A 24,583-nucleotide genomic window follows, 5' to 3' on the forward strand; every position below is an offset into this window, starting at 1 on the left:
GCGTCCGCCTCAAGCTCATGTCCCGGCGGAGCACGTCCTGCGTCCGTCTCAAGGTCAAGTCCACGTTCAGGCGGAGCACGTCCTGCGTCCGTCTCAAGATCAAGTTCACGTTCAGACGGAGCACATCCCGCATCCGTCCCAAGTTCACGTCCCGGCGGAGCACGTCCTGCGTCCGCCTCAAGCTTATGTCCCGACGGAGCACGTCCTGCGCCCGCCTCAAGTCCATGTTCAGGCGGAGCACTCCCTGCGTCCGTCCCAAGTTCACGTCCCGGCGGAGCACGTCCTGCGTCCGCCTCAAGCTCATGTCCCGGCGGAGCACGTCCTGCGTCCGCCTCAAGCTCATGTCCCGGCGGAGCACGTCCTGCGTCCGTCTCAAGGTCAAGTCCACGTTCAGGCGGAGCACGTCCTGCATCCGTCTCAAGATCAAGTCCACGTTCAGGCGGAGCACGTCCTGCGTCCGTCTCAAGCTCATGTCCCGGCGGAGCACGTCCTGCGTCCGTCTCAAGGTCAAGTCCACGTTCAGGCGGAGCACGTCCTGCGTCCGTCTCAAGATCAAGTCCACGTTCAGGCGGAGCACGTCCTGCGTCCGTCTCAAGATCAAGTCCACGTTCAGGCGGAGCACTCCCTGCATCCGTCCCAAGTTCACGTCCCGGCGGAGCACGTCCTGCGTCCGCCTCAAGCTCTTGTCCCGGCGGAGCACGTCCTGCGCCCGCCTCAAGTCCACGTTCAGGCGGAGCACTCCCTGCGTCCGTCCCAAGTTCACGTCCCGGCGGAGCACGTCCTGCGTCCGCCTCAAGCTCATGTCCCGGCGGAGCACGTCCTGCACCCGTCGCAAGTTCCTGTCTCGTCGACACTCGACGACCAGCCGCCGATCCACGTTCCTGTCTCGGCGGGGCTCGACGGCCAGCCGCCGCTCCACGTTCCTGTCTCGGCAACGCTCGACGACCTGCCGCCGATCCACGTTCCTGTCTCGTCGACGCTCGACGACCAGCCGCCGATCCACGTTCCGGTCTCATCGACGCTCGACGACCAGCCGCCGCTCCACGTCCCTGACTCGGCGGGGCTGGACGACCAGCCGTCGCTCCAAGTTCCTGTCTCGGCTGCGCCCGGTCCGCCGCCGCTCCAAGCCTCTGCCTCGGCTGAGCCCCTCGACCTGCCGCCGCTTCTCGTCTTAGCCTCGGCGGCGCACTCGATGAGGCGATCTGGGCCTCCCGGACGCCCGCCTGAATGGCCACAGTCGGACTCCCTGGTTTGGCCTCCCGGACGCCCGCCCGAATGGCCACGACTGGACTTGCGGGTTCGGCCACCCGGACGGCCGCCTGAATGGCCACGAAAGGACGCACTGGTCTGGCCTCCCGGACATCCGCCAGACCGGCTTCGATCACGGGTCGTTGACCCACCGCCCGACCCCTTCCGCCCACCCTCGTTTTTGGACATGGTTTTTCTTTTTGTTCTTTTTGTGGGACGTCTGGAATCCGTCCCTTAAGGGGGGGGTACTGTCATGATCCGCGTCAGGCATGACAGGGGTTTTTGTATTGTTTTCGTGTCATGCGGTTTTGTTATTGTTTTCGTCACCTCCCTGCCATGTGCACTTTGTTTTTGTTTTGGTCAGCTGTGATAGCGCCTCCCCTCAGCACTCGTCCTCACCAGCCACGCACCTGTTCCCCGTTACCCTCATTACACACCTGTTTCCCATCTGCTCCCCTGATCACTCGACTATTTAAGCTTCCCATACCGACAACGCAGTGTCGGGTCATTGCCGCACTTTCCGGACTTCCTCGACCACGCTTGTTACTGTCAAGTTCATGCTCTCGTTCCCGTTACGTCCCTCAGCGTTTTGCCCAGGCTTCTGTTCCTCGTCCTCCTTTTCTGTTAGTCACGTTCTGGTTGCCCTTGTTCCCTAGCCCCATGCCACGTTGTTTGCCCTTGTTTGTTTCAGTTAATAAATTCCCTTCACGTTACTCACCTCTCTGCCTCCTCGCCTTTTGGGTCCACCTCCTCCTCGCCGTAAGGCGAACCGTGACAGTATCAAAGGGTGCAGCATCAGTTGAGGGCGCTGTTTTCTGTATTTAATACTTACTCTGGGCTGGGCGGCCCGTACTGAGGCTTGCCCGTGCACACTGGCATTCATGCACAGTGACTCTAAACCACCTATGCAAAAATGTATGAACATTCAATTGCAAAATTACCACACTCCTTAGAGTCATGGATTCAAATCAAAACCAAAAATATCTCTGAACACCATACAAGCAAACAATGAAAGAAAGAAATAAAATTACCACAAAACACGCATCTCTCATGCCATTCATATCCCAAAAAGAAATAAAGGTAACACTAAAAGATTACTGCAAAGGATTCTGGGAGCCAATCAGCCTCAGCCAATCACATGTCTGTTTAGAGAAATGTGAGTGGTGTGCTTTGGGCAGTGTTTTTTTTTTTGCAGTCTGTTTTCTAAACCTGTGATGTTTCTTGCTTGCAATACCATGAATGATAAGACCGACTACGATATGTCCAGCTTTCTCCAGCACCATCACCAAAAAACGTTATCACGTAATATCTTTGTCACAGTCAATCCAGACCCAAGCAGTTTTGGGCTTTGTCCAGCAGGGTGTGCTACCTTGTACATATAAGGCATGAGAGATTTTATTTGTTAATCTTATTTCTTTGATTCATAGGGCGATCAGACTTGAGGGTCCTATCAATACAGAATGCATGTCACAATGTAAGGCACTTTGTTAATATAGGGGAAACTTCTGATTTCCATTTGCAATGCTGACAACACATGATAATATTTTCATAAAGTCTTCACCATAATCTGCCTCAAAGAGATAAGATGCCATTATCTATCTATTGTCATGAAATGTCAGTTCTAACAATTTTTTATTATGTTTTTTTTGTGGTGGGGGCAGATTGGGGTGTTGCGTGTGTATTGCCATACCTCAATTCCAAATATAGTTGCAAGCAGCTATAAAGTCCCCTTTTAGGCACGTTGAACTTATCATTTTTTGGGGGTAAATGAAGTGCATCACATTAAAAGCTATTGTGATCAAATGTGACCTCTATAGGGGCAAAAATGGAGCAACATTTGAAAGGAAATTAAAAATGGCAGACTTCCTTTCAAGTTTAAAATAGGGCTTCAGAGACTTATTCTAGGTCTTGGCCTGTTGCATCTAACCATCCATCCATTATCTGAGTAGCTTCACCTCACAACAGTCGCGGGCGTGCTATAGCCTAACCCGGCCGTCCACGGGCAGTAGGTGGGGTACAACTTGAACTGGTTGCCAGGCAATCGCAGGGCACATAAACACAAATAGCCACTCACACTCACAATCACACCCAGGGACAATTTAGAGTGTCCACTCAACCAACCATATATGTCTTTGGAATGTGGGAGGAAACTGGAGTACCCGGAGAAAACCCACACAGGCATTGGGCGAACATGCAAACTCCACACAGGACTCAAACCTACAACCTCTGCGCTGTGAGGCAGACATGCTAACCAATCGTCCACCATGTGGCCCTGAGCTGTTACATGCTGTTTCACCCCAAAATTTGAAGATGCTCAATGATCTAATAAAATAATGCTGCTGCAGCCAGGCCTGATGTTTATGAAAATTTCTATTAGTTTTGGGGAAACCTTTTACCCTCAAAAGTTGTGTTGTTTTCTAGGTGAATGGAGAGTTGTTTTTCGTGTTTATTGTTTGGTTTCAACAGTTTTTTGTATTTGGCAGGAAAAACATCAAAAAGTAAGGTAAGGTTTAAGATATATATATATATATATATATATATATATATATATATATATATATATATATACATATATATAGATATATATATATGGTCAACTCTCTACTTGACACCCACCCGCTTGTTCTCCTATTCTCCTTGCATGCGCACAACGATCTGTGATCACACTCATATCCAGTGGTTATTTAGAGTGTTCAATCAACCTGCCATAGATGCTTTTGGAATGTGGGAAGAAATCAGAGTACCCGGAAAAAAAAGACGCAGGCACAGGGAGAACATGCAAACTCCACGTAGGAAGGCCGGTGCAGGAATCAAACCCATGACCTCTGCACTACGAGGCCATCGTGCTAACCAGTCGCACTCCGTGCTGCTGAAAGATTAATTACTTAAATAAAAATAAATATGAAATTAAATAAATAAATCGCTGTTCTAAAAGGTAAGGGTAGTTGTGTGCGAGATTTCCGCATGGAGATGGCTCTTTTATTTATGACACTTTTGTTTAATGATTTAAAGGTGCATTTATTTATTGATCTCATTTATTTGAATGCATATTTAATGAATGAATTAAACAATTAATTAATTACAATTTTAATTAAAATTTCACGGTGGATTATATATTTATTCACTTTCAGTCCTCCATATTTGTTTGGCCACTAACATTACAACGTCAATGAGACCAAGGCATTTTCAACTTATTTTATTGGTAAACAACGTATCCACATGGGGAGAAACCGATAGTATCTGTTTTGCTTTTTAAAAATGTTCATAATGAAAATGCGTCGTATGCAAGTGTGCAGCTTGACAGCATAGCGGAAGGATGTGCGCAACTGCGCATGCGCAAATTCCCCAGCTGTCTTCTTGTTGACAATTTTGCGATATTCATTTTGCTGTCCTGGCTGCAATGTTTTCATTGCTGGAGTATAAATGAGAATGCTTTCCTTTTGGTATACCCACTTGGGAGGTTCATCGATTGAGTCGTCATAAATATATTCGCCCGGTAAGTAAATTTCATGACCGATTGTAGGTAGCTTCAATGAGCTCATTTGCTCAGGCTACTCCGATGCTAGTTGTGTTAGCATTTAGCTAGCAAGATAAGTTGCCAGGCTAACCAGACTTTATCTACTTGCAGGTCTTGAACTGGTCTGAATGTGGACCTAAGTCCCATATTGAATCTAAGTTGTTGTATAGGCCACCTATACTTTGGCGCACGTTAGCAATTAGCATTTTCGCATGGGAACTATAAGCTATCAACACAAGTCAGGCGATAAATGATAAACGTACCTACTTTTGTATATTTTATTTACCTTAATCATGTGTAAAAATAGCTGTAAATAAACTATTTATTTATCAGCCCTTGACTTTTCTTTCTTTCCTTTTTTTTGCAGCGTATTCATGTTGTCTTTTTATTCATTTATTAGCCTATTTAATTCTAAGCCTTATAGTTACACCATTCTAATTTTGTTAAAATACATTACCTAAAGGGTGCATTGCAACGTTAACAAAGTTTTTTTTAAATTTGATATTATTTATTACATTTCTGAATGAAGTTAGCAAGTGAGCAGTTATTGTGTCGCCGTGACGGTGTAGTTCTTGCAATACCAAGCTGCAAGTTAGTAATAGATGCAGCGTTCTCTGGTATGTGACATGAAACCGGTCAAACTTGATTTTTCTTGTTTAGAAAGTCGACTAGCTCAGCGGCAATTCATTAACTAGACCAGGGATCTAAATACTGTTGTGGTTCAGGAGCCACATAAAGCCTAATTCCATAATTAATACAAGACAATACTACTTTATTTATTTACCGCATTTCAAAACAGATGGAGCTGTAATATTCAATGCAATAAGTTGATGTTTCTCTCTATTTTGATACAGAGATGCATTACAATACGTCAATCCATCCGTTGTCTATACCGCTTTATCCTCACAAGGGTCGCGGGTAATTAGAAAAGTTGCTATCCTTAATGATGAATCCTTTTACGAAACATTAACGTCCCCCAATTTCTGAAGGAAACGTTGCCGTTTGATTGAGTTTATTGTGCACATGTACTGTATGCGCTATAACATCACAATGAATGTATAAAATTCTCAAAACCGCAATTGTTTGATCTGTACAAACTAACATGAGAACCACTATATGTAAACGTGATCACCTGCTCTGTGAACTTTATTCATGCATACTTAAAGATGTCCTTTAATAGTCCCATAATGGGGAAATTTGCATGAAAACATGCAAACACAAATATGAACAGAACACTTTTGTTTTTGCTAGCAGTTTTCATGAGTTAGAATTATTGCATTGAATGACCATTTCTTTCCAATATTGTTGACATTTATCAGGTCTATCAAGGCTAGTGTCAGAAAACTTGGCCTCAACTGGTGGATATGAGTCTTCTGAGAGGAGAATGTCCCAGAACAAACAATTAAAAGTACCCAAGAATGGCTATGCAAAAAAACATTGGACTTTTCTGAAGAGTCCTTATCAAAATCTTATTGGATATTCTTGAGAAAAGCTATTACATGCAGTTTGGTAATGTCACCCTTAAGACCTGCGATAGCTAGAGCAGTTGGCTAAACAGAAATAGGCAAAAACACTGTTGAACAAATATCATTGAGGCTTCCATAAATCTTATGATTGCAGTAATTGCTTCAACATGAAAATAAGGGCCTTATTCCTTTTGTCTATGCAAGTATTATAAGTAGAGCCGATTACAGCCCTTCAAACATTGGCCAAAATAATTGACCAAATGGCCGATGTTTGCTGATTGTTTTTACCTTATGCAAGTAACACTGCTTTCATAATTCATTACACATGAATTTATACAATAATCTTGTAAAAACAAGCATTTGCTTCATGTTGAATGACAGGCCCAAAGAATGACTTCAACAAATTTCATATTACAGTATATATTTAAAGAAGCAAGTTTCACAAGAATTGACGGCGATGTCACAGTTTTACATAAAAACAAACTAGTCACGGTTTCTTTAAAAACAGTTAAAAATGGTTAAATGGAATCATGGTGGAACATAAATAAAACTTAAATGTGTTAAACATGACACATATTGAGTGTTAATGGTAACACAAACTCACGTATAACACGGAATGGGTACCGTTCTCATTCGAACCGGTTTTGTTCCTATTCGCGGTACATGGGAATCAATGCCGGTACTCGACAACGCCAATTTTTGGTATTTTTTCCCTGTTATTTGTCATAAGGAATGTTAATCAAGTTAATTATAAAATGTAAAAAAAGGAAGTAATTCAACGATAATTCTTCATTTGAAATGGGCATTCTACTAAATGTTGCTGGTCCGTCACTCATCATCCTTCAGTGGTCTGGGTACCCTTTGTTCATTCCTCAGTCCGTCATTTTTTTCAAGTCGATCCAATCTGCAATCGTCTGTTGGTCAGTCAGTCCGACAAGTCGTCTGTCAGTTAGCCAGTCAGAGGTCTGTTGGTCCATTTCATGTACTTATTTGCCATTTTATTGAACTGGTGTCTGCCTGCAGCAGTTTTAACTCCAAAAATGCCCAGAAGTTGTAATTTTAAGTTTAATACAATACAATACAATTGTCTTTATGTAGCGCATTTCACAACAGCTGGAGCTGTAACAAAGACCAGTGACCACACAGTGTTTATGTCGCATAAGCAGTGATTATGGTAAGCTTTTGTCTCAAGGTATGTGCTTCCAAGCTGCAAATATTTTGGAGTGCTCACCTTACCTCACCTGTTCAACACTACATGAGAAAAGACTGAGCGAGCTATAGATGCCTTCATGATGTTAAATTATTGAACATTTAATTGTTCATTTCTAAAGGAATTTGTTTATACACTCATGGCATGGGGACAAAATTATTTTTCTGAGATTAAAGTTTTTTTAAATATTGACAATTTATATAAATATTAATGGACATCTGTGAAACATACAATACATACAACATACTATTTGGAGAAGGCACCCTTCAAACCTGAGAAGGTTTGGTATTTTTTCCTCATAAATGCCTGCTGAGACATGCTCAATGAGAGTTACAGAAATTGTTTGCAGTGAATCGCTCACAAGGTTGTGCAATATAATGCAAACCCAGTTCCAATGAAGTAGGAACGTTGTGTTAAACATAAAAACAGACTATTAGGATTTTCAAATATATGAATAGATATGTAACTTGGGGTGGTACGCCGGACGACTGGTACGTCCACCTCACACTGTAGAGGTCGTGAGTTTGAATCTGGCCCCGGCCTTCCTGTGTGGAGCTTGCATGTTCTCCCCGTGTCTCTGTGGGTTTTCTCCAGGTACTCCGTTTTCCTCCCATGTTCCAAGAACATGCATGAACACTCAAAATTGTCCCCTGGTGTGAGTGTTTGTTTTTCATGTGTGAGCATTAAAGATAAAAGAACTAGGCAAAGGTTCCCACAGAAATTTTCAAGGACAAGATTTTTAATGTTCAAATTGATGAACCTTTTAGCAAATAATCATGTACTTAAAATTTTATGGCTGCAACACGTTCCAAGAAAGCTGGGACACGGTCATGTTTACCACCGTCTCTCATCACCATTTCTTTTAACATCAATCCATAAACGTTTGGGAACTGAGGACACTAATTGTAGAAGCTTTGAAGGTGGAATTCTTTCACATTCTTGTTTATGTATCGCTTCATTTGTTCAACAGTCTGGTTGTCATATTTTACGAGTCATAATACTGCACATAGGGAGACAGGTCTGTACTGCAGGCAGGCCAGTCTAGTACCTGCGCTTTTTGACTACGGACCCATGCTGTGGTAACACGTGTGGAATGTGGTTTGGCGTTGTCTTGCTGAAATAAGTAGGGTCCTCCATGAAAAAGGCGTTGCTTGGATGGCAGCATATTTCTATTTGTATGTTACGTGTACCATTGGCACTAGCATAGCCCCATGCCATCACAGATGCTGGTTTCTGAACTTGGCATCCATATCAGTCGAGATGATTCTTTTCCTCTTTGGCCCAGAGGACACAATGTCCACAATTTCCGAAACAAATCTGAATTGTCGAGGTGTCAGACCACATAACTCTTTTCCCCTTTGCATCAGTCCATATTAGATGAGCTCAGGCCCAGAGAAGCCGTCTGAGTTTCTGGGTGTTGTCAATAAATTCCATTTTTTTGTCTAGTAGAGTTTTAAGTTGCACTTACTGACATTGGTTTTCTGAAGTGTTCCAGAGCCCATGTGGTGATGTCCTTTGCACATTTATGTTGGATTTGATGCAGTGGTGCCTGACGGATCGAAGGTTACTGGCATTTATTGTCGGTCTTTGGTTTTGCCGCTTACATGTAGTGATTTTTTTCCAGATTCTCTGAACCTATTGATGATGATGATGATGATGATAAAGAAATCCCTAAATTCCTTGCAATTGTTCATTGAGGAATCTTGTCATTAAACTGTTTGACTATTTTCACATGCCGTTGTTCACAACGCGGTGAGCCTTGCCCCATCCCTGCTTGTGAGTGACTGAGTAATTCAGGGAAGCTCCTTTTCTACCCTATGATGGCACTGACCAGCTGTTCACCTGTGGGATGTTCCATACAAGTGGTTGATGATTCCTCAACTCTTTCAAGCTTTGCCACCTGTGCCAGATTTTTTGGAACGAGATGCATCTATAACATTCCAAGTTAATGATTATTTGTTAAAAATAAATAATTGTCTGATTGAATATTATATATCTTGTCTTTGTAGTGTATCCAATTAAATATAGTTTCAACAAGATTTGCAAATCATTGTAGTCTGTTTTTATTAATAACACAACATCCCAACTTCATTAGAATTTGGTTTGTACTTTTTAGGTATTTATTTATTATTAATTTGGTCAGCTTTAGGTTATGTCACTGACCTCTGTGTTTTCTTTCTTTATTCATGGATTTGTTCCCACGTGATGATAATAGACCTTTAAATCCTTTATCAAATGACGGTTTATGGATTGTGAATAGTTTTTGTGTCTGCTGTGTTTTAAGGTCTGAACCATGCTGAAGTGGTTTTCTAATGACGAAGGAGAGGCTGGCGCAGGAGTAAGTATCTGTGCATGAACTTGAACTTTAATGACTTAAGTGGTCACATATTTGTATCAGGTGACTGGCATGAGGGCCCGGTGAGAATCTCAGCAATGTTCAAAACACATTATAGTTCTGTGTAAGTTACGATAACTGACTCAATGTATAAAAAAAACCCTGTCAAAAATATTCCAATTCTTTATATATGACAGCTTCATTGTAACATGCCCCCCTTGAGTTGGTTGCATTTGACAAATTTGATTCACAGTTTGAAAGTTTTGCGTGACTCTCGACGCGGTGTTGATTCCTCGTCAATATAGTCCGTTGTTTATCATACTGGTAATTATGTTCAGCATTTACATGGCAGGATGTTGATCATTAGCATTGGCAGTTTCACATTTACTGCAAGTGTTAAGCATTTATCAAATCAAACTCGACGTACCGAGCACAAGTGATTTTGTTGACTGATTTTATATTATTCTCGTATGTTATTCAGATTTTACTCCGTTTAAATGTGTTGAGTTCTGAACACCACTTTGCACCAGACACATACCGTATGGTCACTGGACATGCATTCACAAGTCTCGTCTGCTCTCTCTTTCAGGCCTCAGGCGCTCCTCATGGAGGCGGCAGAAGTGGAGAAGTTCAAGCTGAAGAAATGGCAGACAGACTTGTTCAAACTCAGCAGCTCGTCACTCAGCTGAAAGAGCTGATTCGAGAGAAGGATGCAACACTCTGTACCAAAGATGAACAACTCAAGGTGTCGACTTTGTATCCCTAAGTCTTTATACCCAGCCATCCATCCGTTTTCTATTACACACATTCTTACTTGTGGTCAATCATGCATCTTTTATTGAAATTTAATATGGCTTATCAAAATAAAATTTTTGATTTGATCAATATAGTAGGTGTGACAAAAAACAAGTGTGTGGCAGTCTTTCTCATGACGCAGTGCCAATTGCTATTGCTATCCGCTTATGTTGGGCGCCTTTACACTGACTACAACCACGCGATTGCCTTGTGACCCTTGACAGGGAAGTAAAGCTATAGCAGCGTTGCTCAGTGACCGGCTGAACCAATGATGAATAGATGTTATGACAGATGGCTCATTAATATTGTAGCATCACTAATTACACTGGGCAACAATTTGAATTTTTATGACAATTAGAAGTAAAATTGGCATGCTACTTCCAAAATTGCAGTCATTTTTTTTCCCTAGCACATCAAGTTTTTTTTTTCTTCTCAGCCTACCAGAGATGTAAGATTCCATTGATTAGCTGTATTATTCGGATTGGAATGTTCTATAGTTACATTGAAACTTGTTTGAGGCAATTTGATGAGAGGTGTGTGCAGCTCCTGGTAGGTCAGTAATATCAATATCAGAACAGAAAGCTTGCATAGTATAAATTAAGAGGATTGCTGGCTTTTCTCTTAAAATTGTAACCATGGTCACCCTGTTGTTTGTTCTATTTAGATTTGTGCTTTTATTTTTTTAGTTTTCAAAGCTTTTAACTTTTTTTACATAAATACAGTTATTTCACATTTTTGTTCCCCAGTCTAATCAATCTTTTTGTCAATTTCACCTGGTGCGCTAGATATACGGAAAAAAAAGTAGTGTCTTGCAAGTGATGTGCCGACGCTGCGCTGAGGCTCATATTGGCACTGAGGTTCATGAGCAAAAATCACAACAACTGGTTCACATAAAAAAATGGAAATTTAAAAAAAAAAATTTGTAAATATATATTTGGCATTGTTCAGCGAAATAATACTTTAAAATTGAAGTAAAGAACTGATTTCCTGCTCTGCAGTGAACCTTAAATTCGCAACCTGGGAATAAAGCCAAAATCAGCTGATTATGGCCCTTCGAACATCGTCCAAATGTATATTTGCCGATTGTTTTTCACCTTTATTTACCCTAACCATTTATAGCAGTTGTATGCAAGTGACATTGCTTTCTTTTATTAATTAATGGCCTTATAACTCGATTAATGAAATTCATTGTGGCACGCAGTGCATTGTATGATTGAAAAAGGCAAGATCTTTTTTTTAACCATTTTTTTACAGGTGACCCCCACTATTTGCGATGAATAGGGATCAGGCTGACCCATGATTAGCAACAAAAAAACTTGTATAATCGACAACCATTGAAATGCTTTGCGGCAAAAGAGTTATTTTAATCATTATGTTGTCTAATTAAGTGGACGAGTAATCGGTAAACTGTATTTTTTTTCTGACAAAAATCATCATCGGACTCAAAAAATCCTTCTTGGTCAGACCCTAGATATGACCTTGTTTCTTACTCAATTAAATGATTGGCTACTACGAAGAAAGATCATAGACTATGGTGTCACTGCTTCAGATGGAGAAGGAGGCGTGTGAGGCGAAACTGTCAAAGTTGCGTCTCCAAAACAAGGCAAAGGTGACTTCTCTTACCACACAGCTAGAAGAAATGAAGAAACAGATGGGAGGCCAGAACACACCAACACACACCAGGAAGGTAAACATACTCTTCTATGATGGCTGTCACTTATATAGCGCTTTGCTACCTTCAGTACTCAAAGCGCGTCACACTACTATGCTGCACTAACAAGAGGTTCATGGAATCACTCCATCTTTTTGTCAAACTTTATCCTCCTATTCAATCCAACTACTTGAAGATGCTATGAGAAGTTTCACACGACAATTTTCAACCAATACATTTTGTGTTCTGTCAACTGTAACTTATGTGTAACATGTTTATCATTGTAAAGTAAATAAGACTCTTTATGATGGAACTCAAATGTATCCACACCCTGTTCAAATGCTATTTTCTTGTGATATAAAAATCTAAGACTAAAATTAATTTCAAAACATTTTCCATAATTATTTTAAAAAATGTGAGCATATTGTTCTGTTTCACTTTAAGCTGTATTGAGATAGATTTCGGAGGAAATTACACATTTATACTCAGCAGTACCATATTGAAATGAATCGTAATCCCTTTCTAACAATCTATAAAAGATGACTTAGGAGAAAAATTATCTGGGGAGAAATCACTTGGCTTTTTTTCTTAACACAATGAATGGTCCAGCTCACTTATGTTACAGTACAAAATCAAAAAACGAGGCTTCGATCCTCCAATCTGCAATTTTCCCAGTCGTCGTGGTTGGGATGTCAAATGTTAAATATTCAATTGGAGATTATAATGCCCAAAGGATGAAATATTAAACAAATCTTTTGGTCCCCTAATACTTTAGTACAGGACTATATAAACACCAAAATATCAGTAGTTTGTTAAAAAAAAAATAGAGGGAGAGGGAAAGAGAGAGGAAATATTTTGTGTTCAATTGTTTTAAAGTTTTCACATTAAATGTATATTTTTCATTTTCTGAAAAGCTTTGTGATCAGTATCCTTAAGGTTGTTAGTTCAACTAATCAAATAAAGCAAATGTGAAGTTGTTTAGCTATCAGCTATTTTTTTCACAGCTTTTTTTCCTGAGGTTCTAGGTTTTTGCCCGGTTATCGTCTCAGTACCGGTATCAAAGTATTTTATGCAGTTGTAGTATTAAGGTGAAAATGTTGGTATTGTGACAACACTAGTTCAAAACATCATGTCAGCTGACTATGTTTACATGCCATCAATATTCGGGTTAAGGTCAAAATTACAGTTTCAGAAACATGTCGCGTAACCCGTTGACATGGTTGAGCAGACAGTTACACCCAAGTACACGGTAATTGCGAATAATTGGATGTCACTTACGCTTTGTACTTTCTACCGTCAATAAAAGAAATGATATTCATTAATAAAGTAATTGCAAATGGTCTTTGACTTATATAGCGCTTTCCCACCTTTTGAAATGCTTCACTTTGACGTCACCTTCACCTACTGACGGCGAAGCATCAGGAGCAACTGGTGGTTTAGTATCTTGCTCAAGGACACTTCGAAGTACGTCTTGTACTCAAAAGACCTTTGCAGACCGAGTATGTACGGAACACAAACCAATGTTCCTTTCAATGGTGCTTTTCCGATACGCGTTTATATGACCATATATTTGTGTTATATTGAGGAATTTGCGGGCACCTGGAGTATTGTTAATATTCGAGTTTTCAAATGTTTGTTGACTCAGAAAGCCGACAGCCTTTTTCTTGATAGCTGGCGATGAAGAGAAATGTCACCATGGCAATGAGCCATTTTAATCTCACAACTCAAAGACTGTGGTTTGTTCCTCAGCCCTTGTGACGGGACATCAAAAAACTGCACACTGATAGAGAGTACTACACTAAAAGCCTGAGTGCTGTAATGAAATACAATACGATAAAGCCCAAGTTATTGCAACAAAATGGTGGTTTGAGAGTGTGCATTTTTCTCCTTAAAATATTGTCTTGAATTTATTTTTCTGTTGAGTTGGAGAGGTTGTAGGGGCACATTAAAGGTAGAAATTTTAAAGATGTTCTTGGTCTCATTTTCCCAAAAACTTTTTCATTGTCATTTTAACAGGTATGTGTGTATACTTTTTAAGTCCATTGTATGCAATTTCATTTGCAATTCATTCATTATCCTTCTAGAGTCCATCAGAAGGAGGAGAGCAAGCCTCTCGGGGGAAAATTGTCTTGCTGAAGAAGAAGGTCGAGGAGCTAGAACAGCACCTTGCACAGAGCGAGAAGGAGATCGAAAAGAAGGCAAGAACTCTCTTGTTTCAAATATTAGAAGATTCTTCATCTTTGCCAGACCACACAACATAAGAATGAAAATCAGGCATTTAACTGTTTTGGTCATATTAGCCCCTTTTGCACCAACAAGCCCAGGAACATTTAGTTTCTGGTAAAAGAAGGTCATGGTAGCAAAGGTTCCTGTGGCCCAGGTGATTTGCATCCCCACCGCAACTCATAGTTCTTGGTAGACTCATGCAAATGAGACTGATGACATGTCTGTGGGAGGTGTTGTGTACTTTGTTACTCATTACTGACACCCTATGGCTCTTAAACGTCATTGCAGTTAGACAATTCAGTCAACTTTAATATTGTGTATCTTAATCTAAATTTTATACATATAGGATGACTTTAAAATGTACAATCATGATTCAAATGTGTCAACATGAAAATCAGAGTGGAAGTGTTTGCTTAAGGCTTATGATCAGCTTTTTTTATTTATCCTTTATCAAGATAAGGCAGTTGAAAACTGATTCTCATTTGCAATGCCGTCCAGGCTGCAAACAGTCAGTTGAGGCTTTTTTATATAGATTTTGTTCTGAAAATGTTTTACCCTAATGCACATAATAGCTGAACCTATTTGCAGCCTGTCATGGAAATTAATATGTACTTAATATGTAGCTTGACTCTATCACATTGTTTGTGTACATATATATATATATATATATATATATATATATATATATATATATATAGTTGCTTTTATTTTTGCCTTGTTATACTCTGCTGTCTGCAACTTGGTCGGCATTGCAATTAACTAACCTGGATTATTAAAAGTTAAATTGAATACATGGCTTCACTGATGCAGTGTTGTTTTCGTCAACGATGACGAAAATATTTCGTAAACGCCCCTCTTTTTCGTGACGATAATAAGACGAGGTTATTCGATGACAAAAACATGACGTGACGTACAGGAATTTCCGTTGACGAGACGGGTCAAAATTGTTAGCGTGTGGTTTGTCAGACGCTCAAAATTCATGACATCGCTTCCTATTGTACATGTAATCTGTCTTTCAAAAAATGCAATGCTGGTGCAACCTGTCCTTCGTTTGGGCACGCCCACCAACGGGGCTGCACGCAGGGCGCATGCGCCGCGCACAGACCCGAACATGTCTGCGGTCATTCATCTGGGCTCACACGCGCTGACACGCTTTTCTTTGACAGACCATGGCGACCGTGACTCTTGGTAGGCTACTTCGTTCTGATAACAGCCAGCTGTTAAGAGTAAACAAGACATGTTTGATAGAGTTTGTACTTGTGGTACTGTATTATAGAAAAAGTCTACTACAAGTTTGTGTAGTTCAAACATTTTTATTTTTATGTTGCTTTAAGTGAAATAAAGCCACAAGCGTTGCCAAATAAAACGTTTTGGTTCTCGGCTTATTTTGGAGCAATGAGCTGAGATTCCACTGTGACCACTTTTATCTGTTTGTAATGCATAATCCTTCTTAGTCCATCAGAAAGTCTTTGCTATTGGGTGGAAACCTTGTATGCCTATTTTTAACTAAAACCCTTTTGAATTTTCATAGAAAAAAATTCACGAAAATAGACTGAAAGTTTTTTTGCGTTTCCGTTGACTAAAATTAGACTAAAACCTTTTTTAGTTTTCGTCGACTAAAACTAGACTAAAACCTTTTGGCGTTTTCGTCGACTAAAATCTGACGAAAACGAAATAAGCATTTTTGTCCAATGACTTAGACTAAATATAAAAATTCCTAGCAAAAATAACACTGCACTAATGTTTACAGCAGCGTGAAGTAAGTTTTGGTGAAAAAGAAAAGAAAAAGAACAAATTATACATTGTGACTTTTTATTTGTGCCCTTTAAAATAAAAAAAAAAAAACAAGGACAGCCAGAAGCCGCGCTGAATTTTTCTAGTCCTGCTCTCGGGCGAACTCGACATTGTCCGCAACTTGGAGAAGTGTCTTGCCACATGTCATTTTCTGCCCCAGTGAACTCTTTCCTGGCTTGCAATTTCCGTTTCTGTGATTGAATCTAAGGTCCCATCCCTTGTGTGTTTTCCTATTGACATAGAAATGCAAAATAAATTACAATTGATGACAGAATTGTCCTACAAGTTACTGTACGTGAAACGTCTTACTGACACGGGCGAACGCTGGATGAGAGTTGCTGCTTGGTAGCCTGATGAAGAGCTCACACTTATCTCTGCATTGGAAACGTTTTCAGCATGTGTATCCGTAACAGCCGTAGATCAAAAAATGTGAGTACATGAGTTCTGTAATTGAGTTTAGAAAGGTGGAAATTAAAACTATGTTGTCATCAGCGTCTTATTGTTATAAGTAACTAAAAAGTGATGCTGATCATTTCTGTAACAGCTGACAAATGAAATAAAAACAAAGTATTTATGTGATTATAAGAGGTATTTTCCGTCATGCCTCTGAAACAGCGCAACACATCAGGATCCAGGAAGAGTTGTTTTTTTTCCATTTCTGCTTACATTTGGACATACAAATGCAAAATGAATACCAGAAAATAATTTAAGTGTCCTATAGGACATTCAATGCTTTAGTCGCTCCGCTTCTGTGTAGGCGATGATGGACAGCTCACAATTTTTTCCCTTGAAACTGTCTCAAAATATCCATCCAGACAGCTGTAAATCAAAATACATAAGTTCACTATTAGATCAAAAGGGCCTTCAATGTTGTCGAACATTTATTTAGGTGCATTTTCCCTGTATGAAAAGGCAATGTTTATGTTCAAAGTGAGTATAAAAGTAGCTTAAAAAAATTAATACACTTTCTGTAAATATGAATGAAAAATTAATACTTAGAATGGGTAACTATTTTCAGTGCAATGTAGTCATTAAACACATGCGCTCACACCATTTGGGTTTATGTAAATTACTACAACATATAGCTAACTAAATGACAATATTACAAGTATTACCGTGAGTATTTTGTGTTTACCTTCGTCAGCCGTGCCACACACAGAATCCTTTGCACCGGTTTTAAAGACTGACCGATGGCGTTGAGTTGGTTATACTGTTTGCTCACTCGACAGTCATTTCCACTATGGCTGTTGTGACTTGTGATCTTTTTAAGTCTTCATGTTTTAATTATGCAGCTTCAATGGACTTGTTTTGTCGTGTGAACAGTGTTAAACCCGCCTTGCTTTGGCAGTAATAAGCTGGCATGTGCTGGTTGGGCCGTTTGCTTTGTCACCTGAATATGCTCAAAAGAGCTTATGCTTAGTCGCCGTCTCGATAGGCTATTCATTTGCTTTTCCTTCATTTTTAGAATATTGGACGAGCGAGCACAGCTCTTGCACACTTGTTAGCATTTACCAGTAGCTAATGGCGGCGCTAAAAACACTCCCCCCAAGTTCGATCTACCAATCAGCGTTGGGCAGCGCAATCCGGACCTAGCAAGAATTCCTGGTAGAATCTTTTTGGCCCTGGTCGACAACAGGGCCACCGAATGGCCTTGGGTAAATGACATACATGGGTAAATGGTTTTGGTGGAAATAAAAGGCCAACTCATTTTACCTAGGTAAATCTAAAAGTTCCTCTGAAGGTTCCTGCGGTGGAAAAGGGGCTGTTGTGTGTGTACGCTGCTCTCATAATGTCATTGCAGAACACAAAACACATCAGGCTTCTGTTCCACGGCCAATCGAGAAGCCAATCTTCCAAATCTGGCCCCGGGGACGCCCCACGAAGGATTGGAGGGAGACTATCTATCTCCCAGTTAGCCGGGAATTCCTTGGTTTCTCCCGAAAGAGCCTGGGGCCAAACTCAGTTTCCGACCCCTGCCATACAATGTGTTGATAAACTAGCTCTTGTCTTCACTGAAATTTTCAACACCTCATTGGTGGCATGCCGTATGTCCTTAAGTCCTCCACTATTGTCCCTGCCCCCAAGATACCACACATTACAGGACTCAACTACTACAGGTCTGTGGCGCTAATGTCTGCAGTCACATCATCCTTTGAACGTCTGGTCCTCCCTCACCTGATATATCAAACTGTTGGAAAATGCCCATTCAGACACATAATGGTAGTCTACAAATACATTTCTTGTTTGGTTGTTAATTACCTGATGGAGCAGGCTGAAAGCATGTTGATTATTTTCATGCTACTTACAGATGGTCCTTGCTTTGGAATGACTCGTGGCTGTCACTCACTTTATTTTGTTGTTTACATGCTTAGGTGACCTGACATCCGTATTGCTACTTATACTGTATATCCAGCAGACTCTGCTTCTCTTTGTTTCTCATCCATGTACTCCTTTTGTTTGGCGCTACTTAATCTATCTACACAGAAATGAATGGGCAGCAGTGGTGTTTTAGGAAATTTGAAAACATTGACAATCTTTCTTTAGAGGACAGAGCTTGAAGCACAACGGCTGCGAGGTGAAGAAATGGATGTTATGCTGACAGAGAAGGACAGGAAGTTGGCAGAGAAGGAGGCCTACATTATTCACTTGCAGACAGCAATGGCAGGAGACCAGCCCATCACATCAACACAGCAAAAGGTTCTTTTTCGCTGAAACAATTTGCATAATCATGTTCTTGAAGTTTAATCTAGCAATCAACATTAAATCTCATAATTATGATCTATTCTCCACATTTTGAGATTCCACTGTACTATCCTTTCTCAGGTAGATGAAGACCATGGAGCAAAGCAGGAACTTCAGCAGCTGGTGCAGAGCCTGACCAAGAAGGTTGGCGAAGCAGAGGAGCGCTATAGTTTGCTCCAGGAGCAGACAGACAGCCTCAAGGAGCTTCTGGACACGGAGAAGGAGCAGTACAGTCAGAAAGAGAGCATGTACAAGCAGAATGTAGGTTTCTATGCTGTTGTTATCCACTTATAGCATAAAAGGCACAGAATGTTTACATTATTTTAAGACTTGAAGTGAAGCAGTTTCACTTTGCTGTTTTCACACCAAAATGAGGATGGTACATATTGAATCGCAAAACTGAGACTCAAACACCGACCGTTAAAAGTAGTCATCTGTATTTGGAGCCATTCTCATCTTGACTTGATTGTCAGTGAGTAATTATCAATTCGTCTGACTGACTTAATTACAGAAGAGCTTTTTTTTAAATTCAATTTAGCTTTGCTTATAGACAGGAAAATAGTTTACTGTTACGTACAATGTGTGTTTAAGAAATAAAAACTGTTGATTCTATATTGCTATACATCTTTTTTATATTGCGCTTAAAAAAACAGCTGTTCATTCAATATATTGTCATATTTTCATGAATAACATTGGCTTCAGTTCCCTGGGATTAACCTGCAAAAACAACAAAAAATGCTCCACTATGTAAGAAAATTGCTTCTCATATGAAGTCAGTCATTTGCAAAACTGCTCTATCTAAAAAAACAAACAAACCTTGTTTAATTCTAGCAAATCGAACATACCACAAATGCTGGCTTTTGTGGTTTAGCATTTGAATAATTTTCATTTTGGTATGCGCCTATGATCTATTTTGTTTTTGGTTTTAGATCCAAACTTTTAAAGAGATAATCCTCCAGAAAGATAATCATTTGACTGAAATCAACCAGATGCATGAACAGGAGCTCTTCAAACTTGCTGCAAAGTCTGATGCCAGTGCTGATCTTGAGCAGGTTTGATGAGATACTTTTTGATGTTTAGTCTTCAATTCTATTAATTTTAGTAGTAAACAGTAAGTATGAAAGTGTTGAATAATTTTTCATGCATATATTTTTTTGTGGGGGGCTGTGGGTGTTTTCTGATCAGCTTCTGAAGGCTTTAAAACAGAAACTTCATGAGAAAGAGGAGGTGCTGATTGGTAAAACGCAGGTCATTGATGTTCTTCAGAAAGAGGTGGACGGCAGAGACCAGCAGATAAAGGTTAGGAAATGCACTCAATTCCATCTTATCTCTTAACTCTTTATTCATTTTTCGTTTGCATCCATCACACTTATCGCATTTTACACTCACACTCACGCTCGCTCGATCACTGCTCAGTGCTTAGCGGTGAGACACGGGCAGCACGCAAAGCTAAAAACCAAATTAGCTGCAGTGGCTTTAACACGCACCGAGTGATCACGACAATTCAGTGGAAGACATGATGGGACGTACTTTGACAACGATTAAAACCAATTTAAAGCTGTGTTGTTACCTCGAGCAGCATGCGATCTTGTGGCACATTCCTGTTTCAAATCTCCAGTCTCTGCCAGCTCTGCTTTGCAGTAATTTCATAAAACTTGTTTTTTTTTTTTGTGTCATTTTTCAGTTTAAAGACACCTCAAACCACAGACATACAATAACCTGGACTGCCAGTTACTGGCTTTGGTTTCACTTCATTTCTCATAGTTATGACATCATGATGCAGACAAATCATATTTGAATAGCACTATCAGATACACCTGATAAGAGAATTTTTTCTTTTTTTTTTTTAAATGGCGTGCGATGTAAGATGGCCGCCTGTGGGGTTACTTCCCTCTACGCTACTTCCAGTATCCCAGCACCAAACCCTCGGCAACGTCATCTCCATGGACATTTGTTGCCAAAAAAGTGCGTTCACAGCAACAAATGTCCGTGCCAAAACACAGAAACGGCCTAACAATGGTTCCAGGTGCTGCAAATATGGTTTTAATATAAATTTTTGTGCTGACCAATTTTTGTGGTTGACTGAACACAGTAAGTGGACTTTTTTTTAGATGTTCTTGTACAAACAATCACATTCACCCCTATAGCACATGTAAAAAGTAGGGCTGCCACAAATGGTTATTTTGGTACTCGACTGATCACCAACAGTCGTGATTAGTCGACTGATTTGGATCAGATGTAAATTGCGGTATGTCACACCAGCAAGCAACTGCTCTTATATAACCATAATTAGTTTACAATTTGATCCTGTAATGTATGTACAAATTAATGAGCACCAGCATTTCTAAGATGTTTGTAAATTATGGTGCATCTTAAATTGCCGTTTTTGTGGCCGTAAAAAATTGGGTCGTACTTGTTCAGTCCTTTTTTAAAATAAAACCAAAATTATACACCATATAGAGTTGCACCTAATGCTATGAAACTGTCTTTCAATACAATAAGAAATATTTGTAAACAAAGTTCGCTCACACTTTCTTGGGCAGCAAGCATTGTCGAAGTTAGTGAAATCAGAGGATTAAATTAGGAAAATGCGCTGTGCTAAAAAGTACTAAAAGTTGAATAAACAATTGCATTGGTTTTTAATTTTGTTTTCATTTAACCTTTATCCAAAATGTTTTGTTTTTCCTCACCAATATGGATAATTTAATTGGAAATGAAATCCAAGTTGTTGCCGAGTCATTAGTTTTTCTTCTCCTCTTCATAATGAGCGAAGACGGGGCTTTTTAAATTTTTTTTTTTTGCAACAGTGAACAATTCACCTTGTCGAGATGCTGTCTAAACCAGTGGCAAAATCTCAGTTTTAACTTCCTGTTAGATTGCTATGTCAGCACTCCCAATTATGGGCACACTAGAAAACACCAATTTTGCATTGCCGTGCGGCTCCTTCACATTCAGCGAGTGCAGTGTGAAAAGGGATTAAGTCACCACCTCTCGCTCACCTTTTCAACTAAAACTAAGGACATTGAGTATTCTTGTATGTACTATAGTTGCTAGTTTTCTGTACATAATAGAATCCAGAAACCTCCTGTGTTGACATTCTTCATTTTGTTGCCAGGAACTAACAGAGCGGATGCGGCGACTACACATTGAACGAGAGAGCCTTGAATCCAAAATGGAGGCAGAAAAACATGTGATGCGAGCCCAACTTCGCGACCTGATAGAGAAGCAGCAGGTTGAGATTCGGCAAATGACAGAGAAGCATCAGGCGCAATTGAATCAAACCCAGCAGGATCTCCTGAGCCAGATAGACGAGCTGAGAAGGAATTCAGTAGCACCGCAATCTTTCAGTCTGGACACCCCACCAACTGAAAACGTATCTGATGATTCATCTTCTGTCCAGAGGATAGCAGAGTTGGAAGGTAAGTGTTTTTGTGACACCAATCCACCCTTGTTTTAGAAAATGATTCAGAGTGGTTAGAGATGTTCTGCTGTTAGTATCTAGATTTAACGTCATTGTGGTGTAGTGCATACCTAAGAAATTGTAGACCTTTCTCAATATTTATTGATATTCAATACCATTGACAAATATACTTGTCAATTACACTTTTCAACTGAGATGATTGAGAGGGCATCTGATGCTGCTCCTCTGTGAATTTCATCTTGGAAACAACTTTACTAGATGACATCAATACCCCATTATAGATATGCGATTAGCTCAGTTTGTGAGTCCACTGGGGGAAACGGTTGCATTTTTTGCAGCCTACTTGTTTTCCACTGCTGATTATAAACGAACAGAAAAAGGCAAAATCAGGCTTTTTCTTTTCCTGGTGAAAGGAGAGAGTCTATTTCATTAGGTAGATTCGGTGTATATAGAATAATTGTGGGTCTTGAAAATTTAAAAATGCTCAAATATGGCTGGCACTGATGAGTTATTTGGGTGTACCTTGTCTATACGGTTTAGCGCATTTTCTTCTCCAATATTTTTTTTTGCTTCATTTTTTGTTGAAGTAAACAATCTCTCATATGTAAATGATCAGACAATCAGTAGGCTTCCTTCATTGTTCTTGTGGAAAAAGAACAGATTCAATTTTTCATCTTTGCTTCCCTTGTTTCTTTTTTTTTTTATGTAGCTCAAAGAAATCAAAAAGTGGATGAGGCCAGTAAATCAGAGGCCAAGTTCCTGAAAATGAAAGCCTGGTCCAAATCTCGAATCAGACAGCTGGAAGAGGAGCTGAAAAAAAGTCAGGTCAGATGATCAATCCAGAAACTTTTTCAGGTTTATCTCTAATGCTTGTCTTCGTTTATGTTGACATGTTTTTGTGATGTCTTTATCTGATATGTTATATCTCATGTAATCTGGTAACAGCTGTTACATCGCTCCAGAACAAACTTAGCCATTTAGGTGGAACCTCTTGGGGAATCCTGGGTTCATGAACAAATTTACAAACAATTTTTATCAGCACGTTTTACTTTGTCCACAAACTATGCTTCCTGACATCCATGCAGAACTCTCATCTTTGCTTTTTCTCACACATTGTCATATAATTCGCTCGGTGCATCACATACCTCAGGTATATATATTTATGTAACAGTGCTTGATATTGTGGGGGTAAATGCTTGCATATGTGAGAAATAACTCAGCGAGTGCATGTTTTAATGCTGGACACTTTTTATGCTCCGCTACATTGTGTTTCACTGAAATAAGACTACTTTCCAAATGTTCATGTGTGAATGTGAACGTTTGTGTGTGCATGTCTGCGCAAGACTTTATTCTCTGTGTGCGTGTCTGTGTAAGTGTGTGCTAATTACATCAAACAAAGCACTTTGAAGGCCCACACTCTGCAGTCATAAACAAAAAATCTTGTTGACCGAATATCAACTCTTGGTGGGTGTTTAATTTTTTCCCCTTTTATTTGTTCAGGGGATTTTTAAATTACTTTGTAAATGGTCCACCCGCCCAGTTTGCATTTTAGTCACCAGCACTCAGTAGAAAGTAGAGATGGCGAAGAAGATATCAGTTCAAGAATATTGCAAACAGTGCGCCACTATCGAGCATGTTTGCTTTTTTTCCCAAACGCAACCCTGATATGCTACGTTCCCAAAAAAGAAATTAATTTTTTAAATTTGAGCATCACAAACACCATGACCTGGAGGTGGTGGATTCTCCACAGGTCCACAGGATACCGCTCCCAAATCAGGCCCCAGAGAGACATTCTAAAAGCCGACAATGTGACTTTTGCCCGACGCCACTCTCGCAAAATGTGGCTTTTCCATCTTCCACAAACACACAAAAAACATGTTGCAATTGTTAAAAAAAAAAGTTCAATGTTATTGTTATAGTTCTTCAGTCAGTATTTGTGCATTTAGTTTGAGTTACATCTTTAGTTGTGATTTTTTTTTTTTTACATTTCATGGTTCGATTACCTTATGTAAGATTTACACTTTGGTTTTAAAATATTTAAATATTTAAAAAGTATTTTATAATATTACTTGGATCTCACAACAGAATGCAGTTTTTATTGTCCATAGAGGACATAAATAAATAACACGTGTATGTATGTTAGGTACATTCTATATTTGCACACATGGGGTTAACATT

At 39.9% G+C, this 24,583-nt stretch overlaps 1 protein-coding gene across 2 annotated transcripts in view; it reads left to right on the top strand.

Annotated features, from left to right (window-relative positions):
- Positions 1-4,610: 4,610 nt before the first annotated feature.
- The window catches only part of LOC148336709 (uncharacterized), a 63,133-nt gene continuing 43,160 nt past the window's right edge, over positions 4,611-24,583 (top strand). For both annotated transcript variants that reach the window (XM_088295366.1, XM_088295367.1), the window contains exons 1-11: positions 4,611-4,744; positions 9,726-9,779; positions 10,366-10,521; positions 12,121-12,258; positions 14,307-14,420; positions 18,787-18,939; positions 19,066-19,245; positions 19,914-20,036; positions 20,170-20,283; positions 22,100-22,403; positions 23,115-23,230. In XM_088295366.1, coding sequence (XP_088151492.1) covers positions 9,735-9,779; positions 10,366-10,521; positions 12,121-12,258; positions 14,307-14,420; positions 18,787-18,939; positions 19,066-19,245; positions 19,914-20,036; positions 20,170-20,283; positions 22,100-22,403; positions 23,115-23,230 — 1,443 coding nt within the window. In that variant the 5' untranslated portion in view covers positions 4,611-4,744; positions 9,726-9,734. The remainder of the gene's footprint in view (positions 4,745-9,725; positions 9,780-10,365; positions 10,522-12,120; positions 12,259-14,306; positions 14,421-18,786; positions 18,940-19,065; positions 19,246-19,913; positions 20,037-20,169; positions 20,284-22,099; positions 22,404-23,114; positions 23,231-24,583) is intronic.

The sequence above is a fragment of the Idiotropiscis lumnitzeri genome, chromosome 5 (assembly GCF_059441095.1).
Source record: "Idiotropiscis lumnitzeri isolate Australia: NSW breed Sydney's pygmy pipehorse chromosome 5, RoL_Ilum_1.0, whole genome shotgun sequence".
Lineage (NCBI taxonomy): Eukaryota > Metazoa > Chordata > Actinopteri > Syngnathiformes > Syngnathidae > Idiotropiscis > Idiotropiscis lumnitzeri.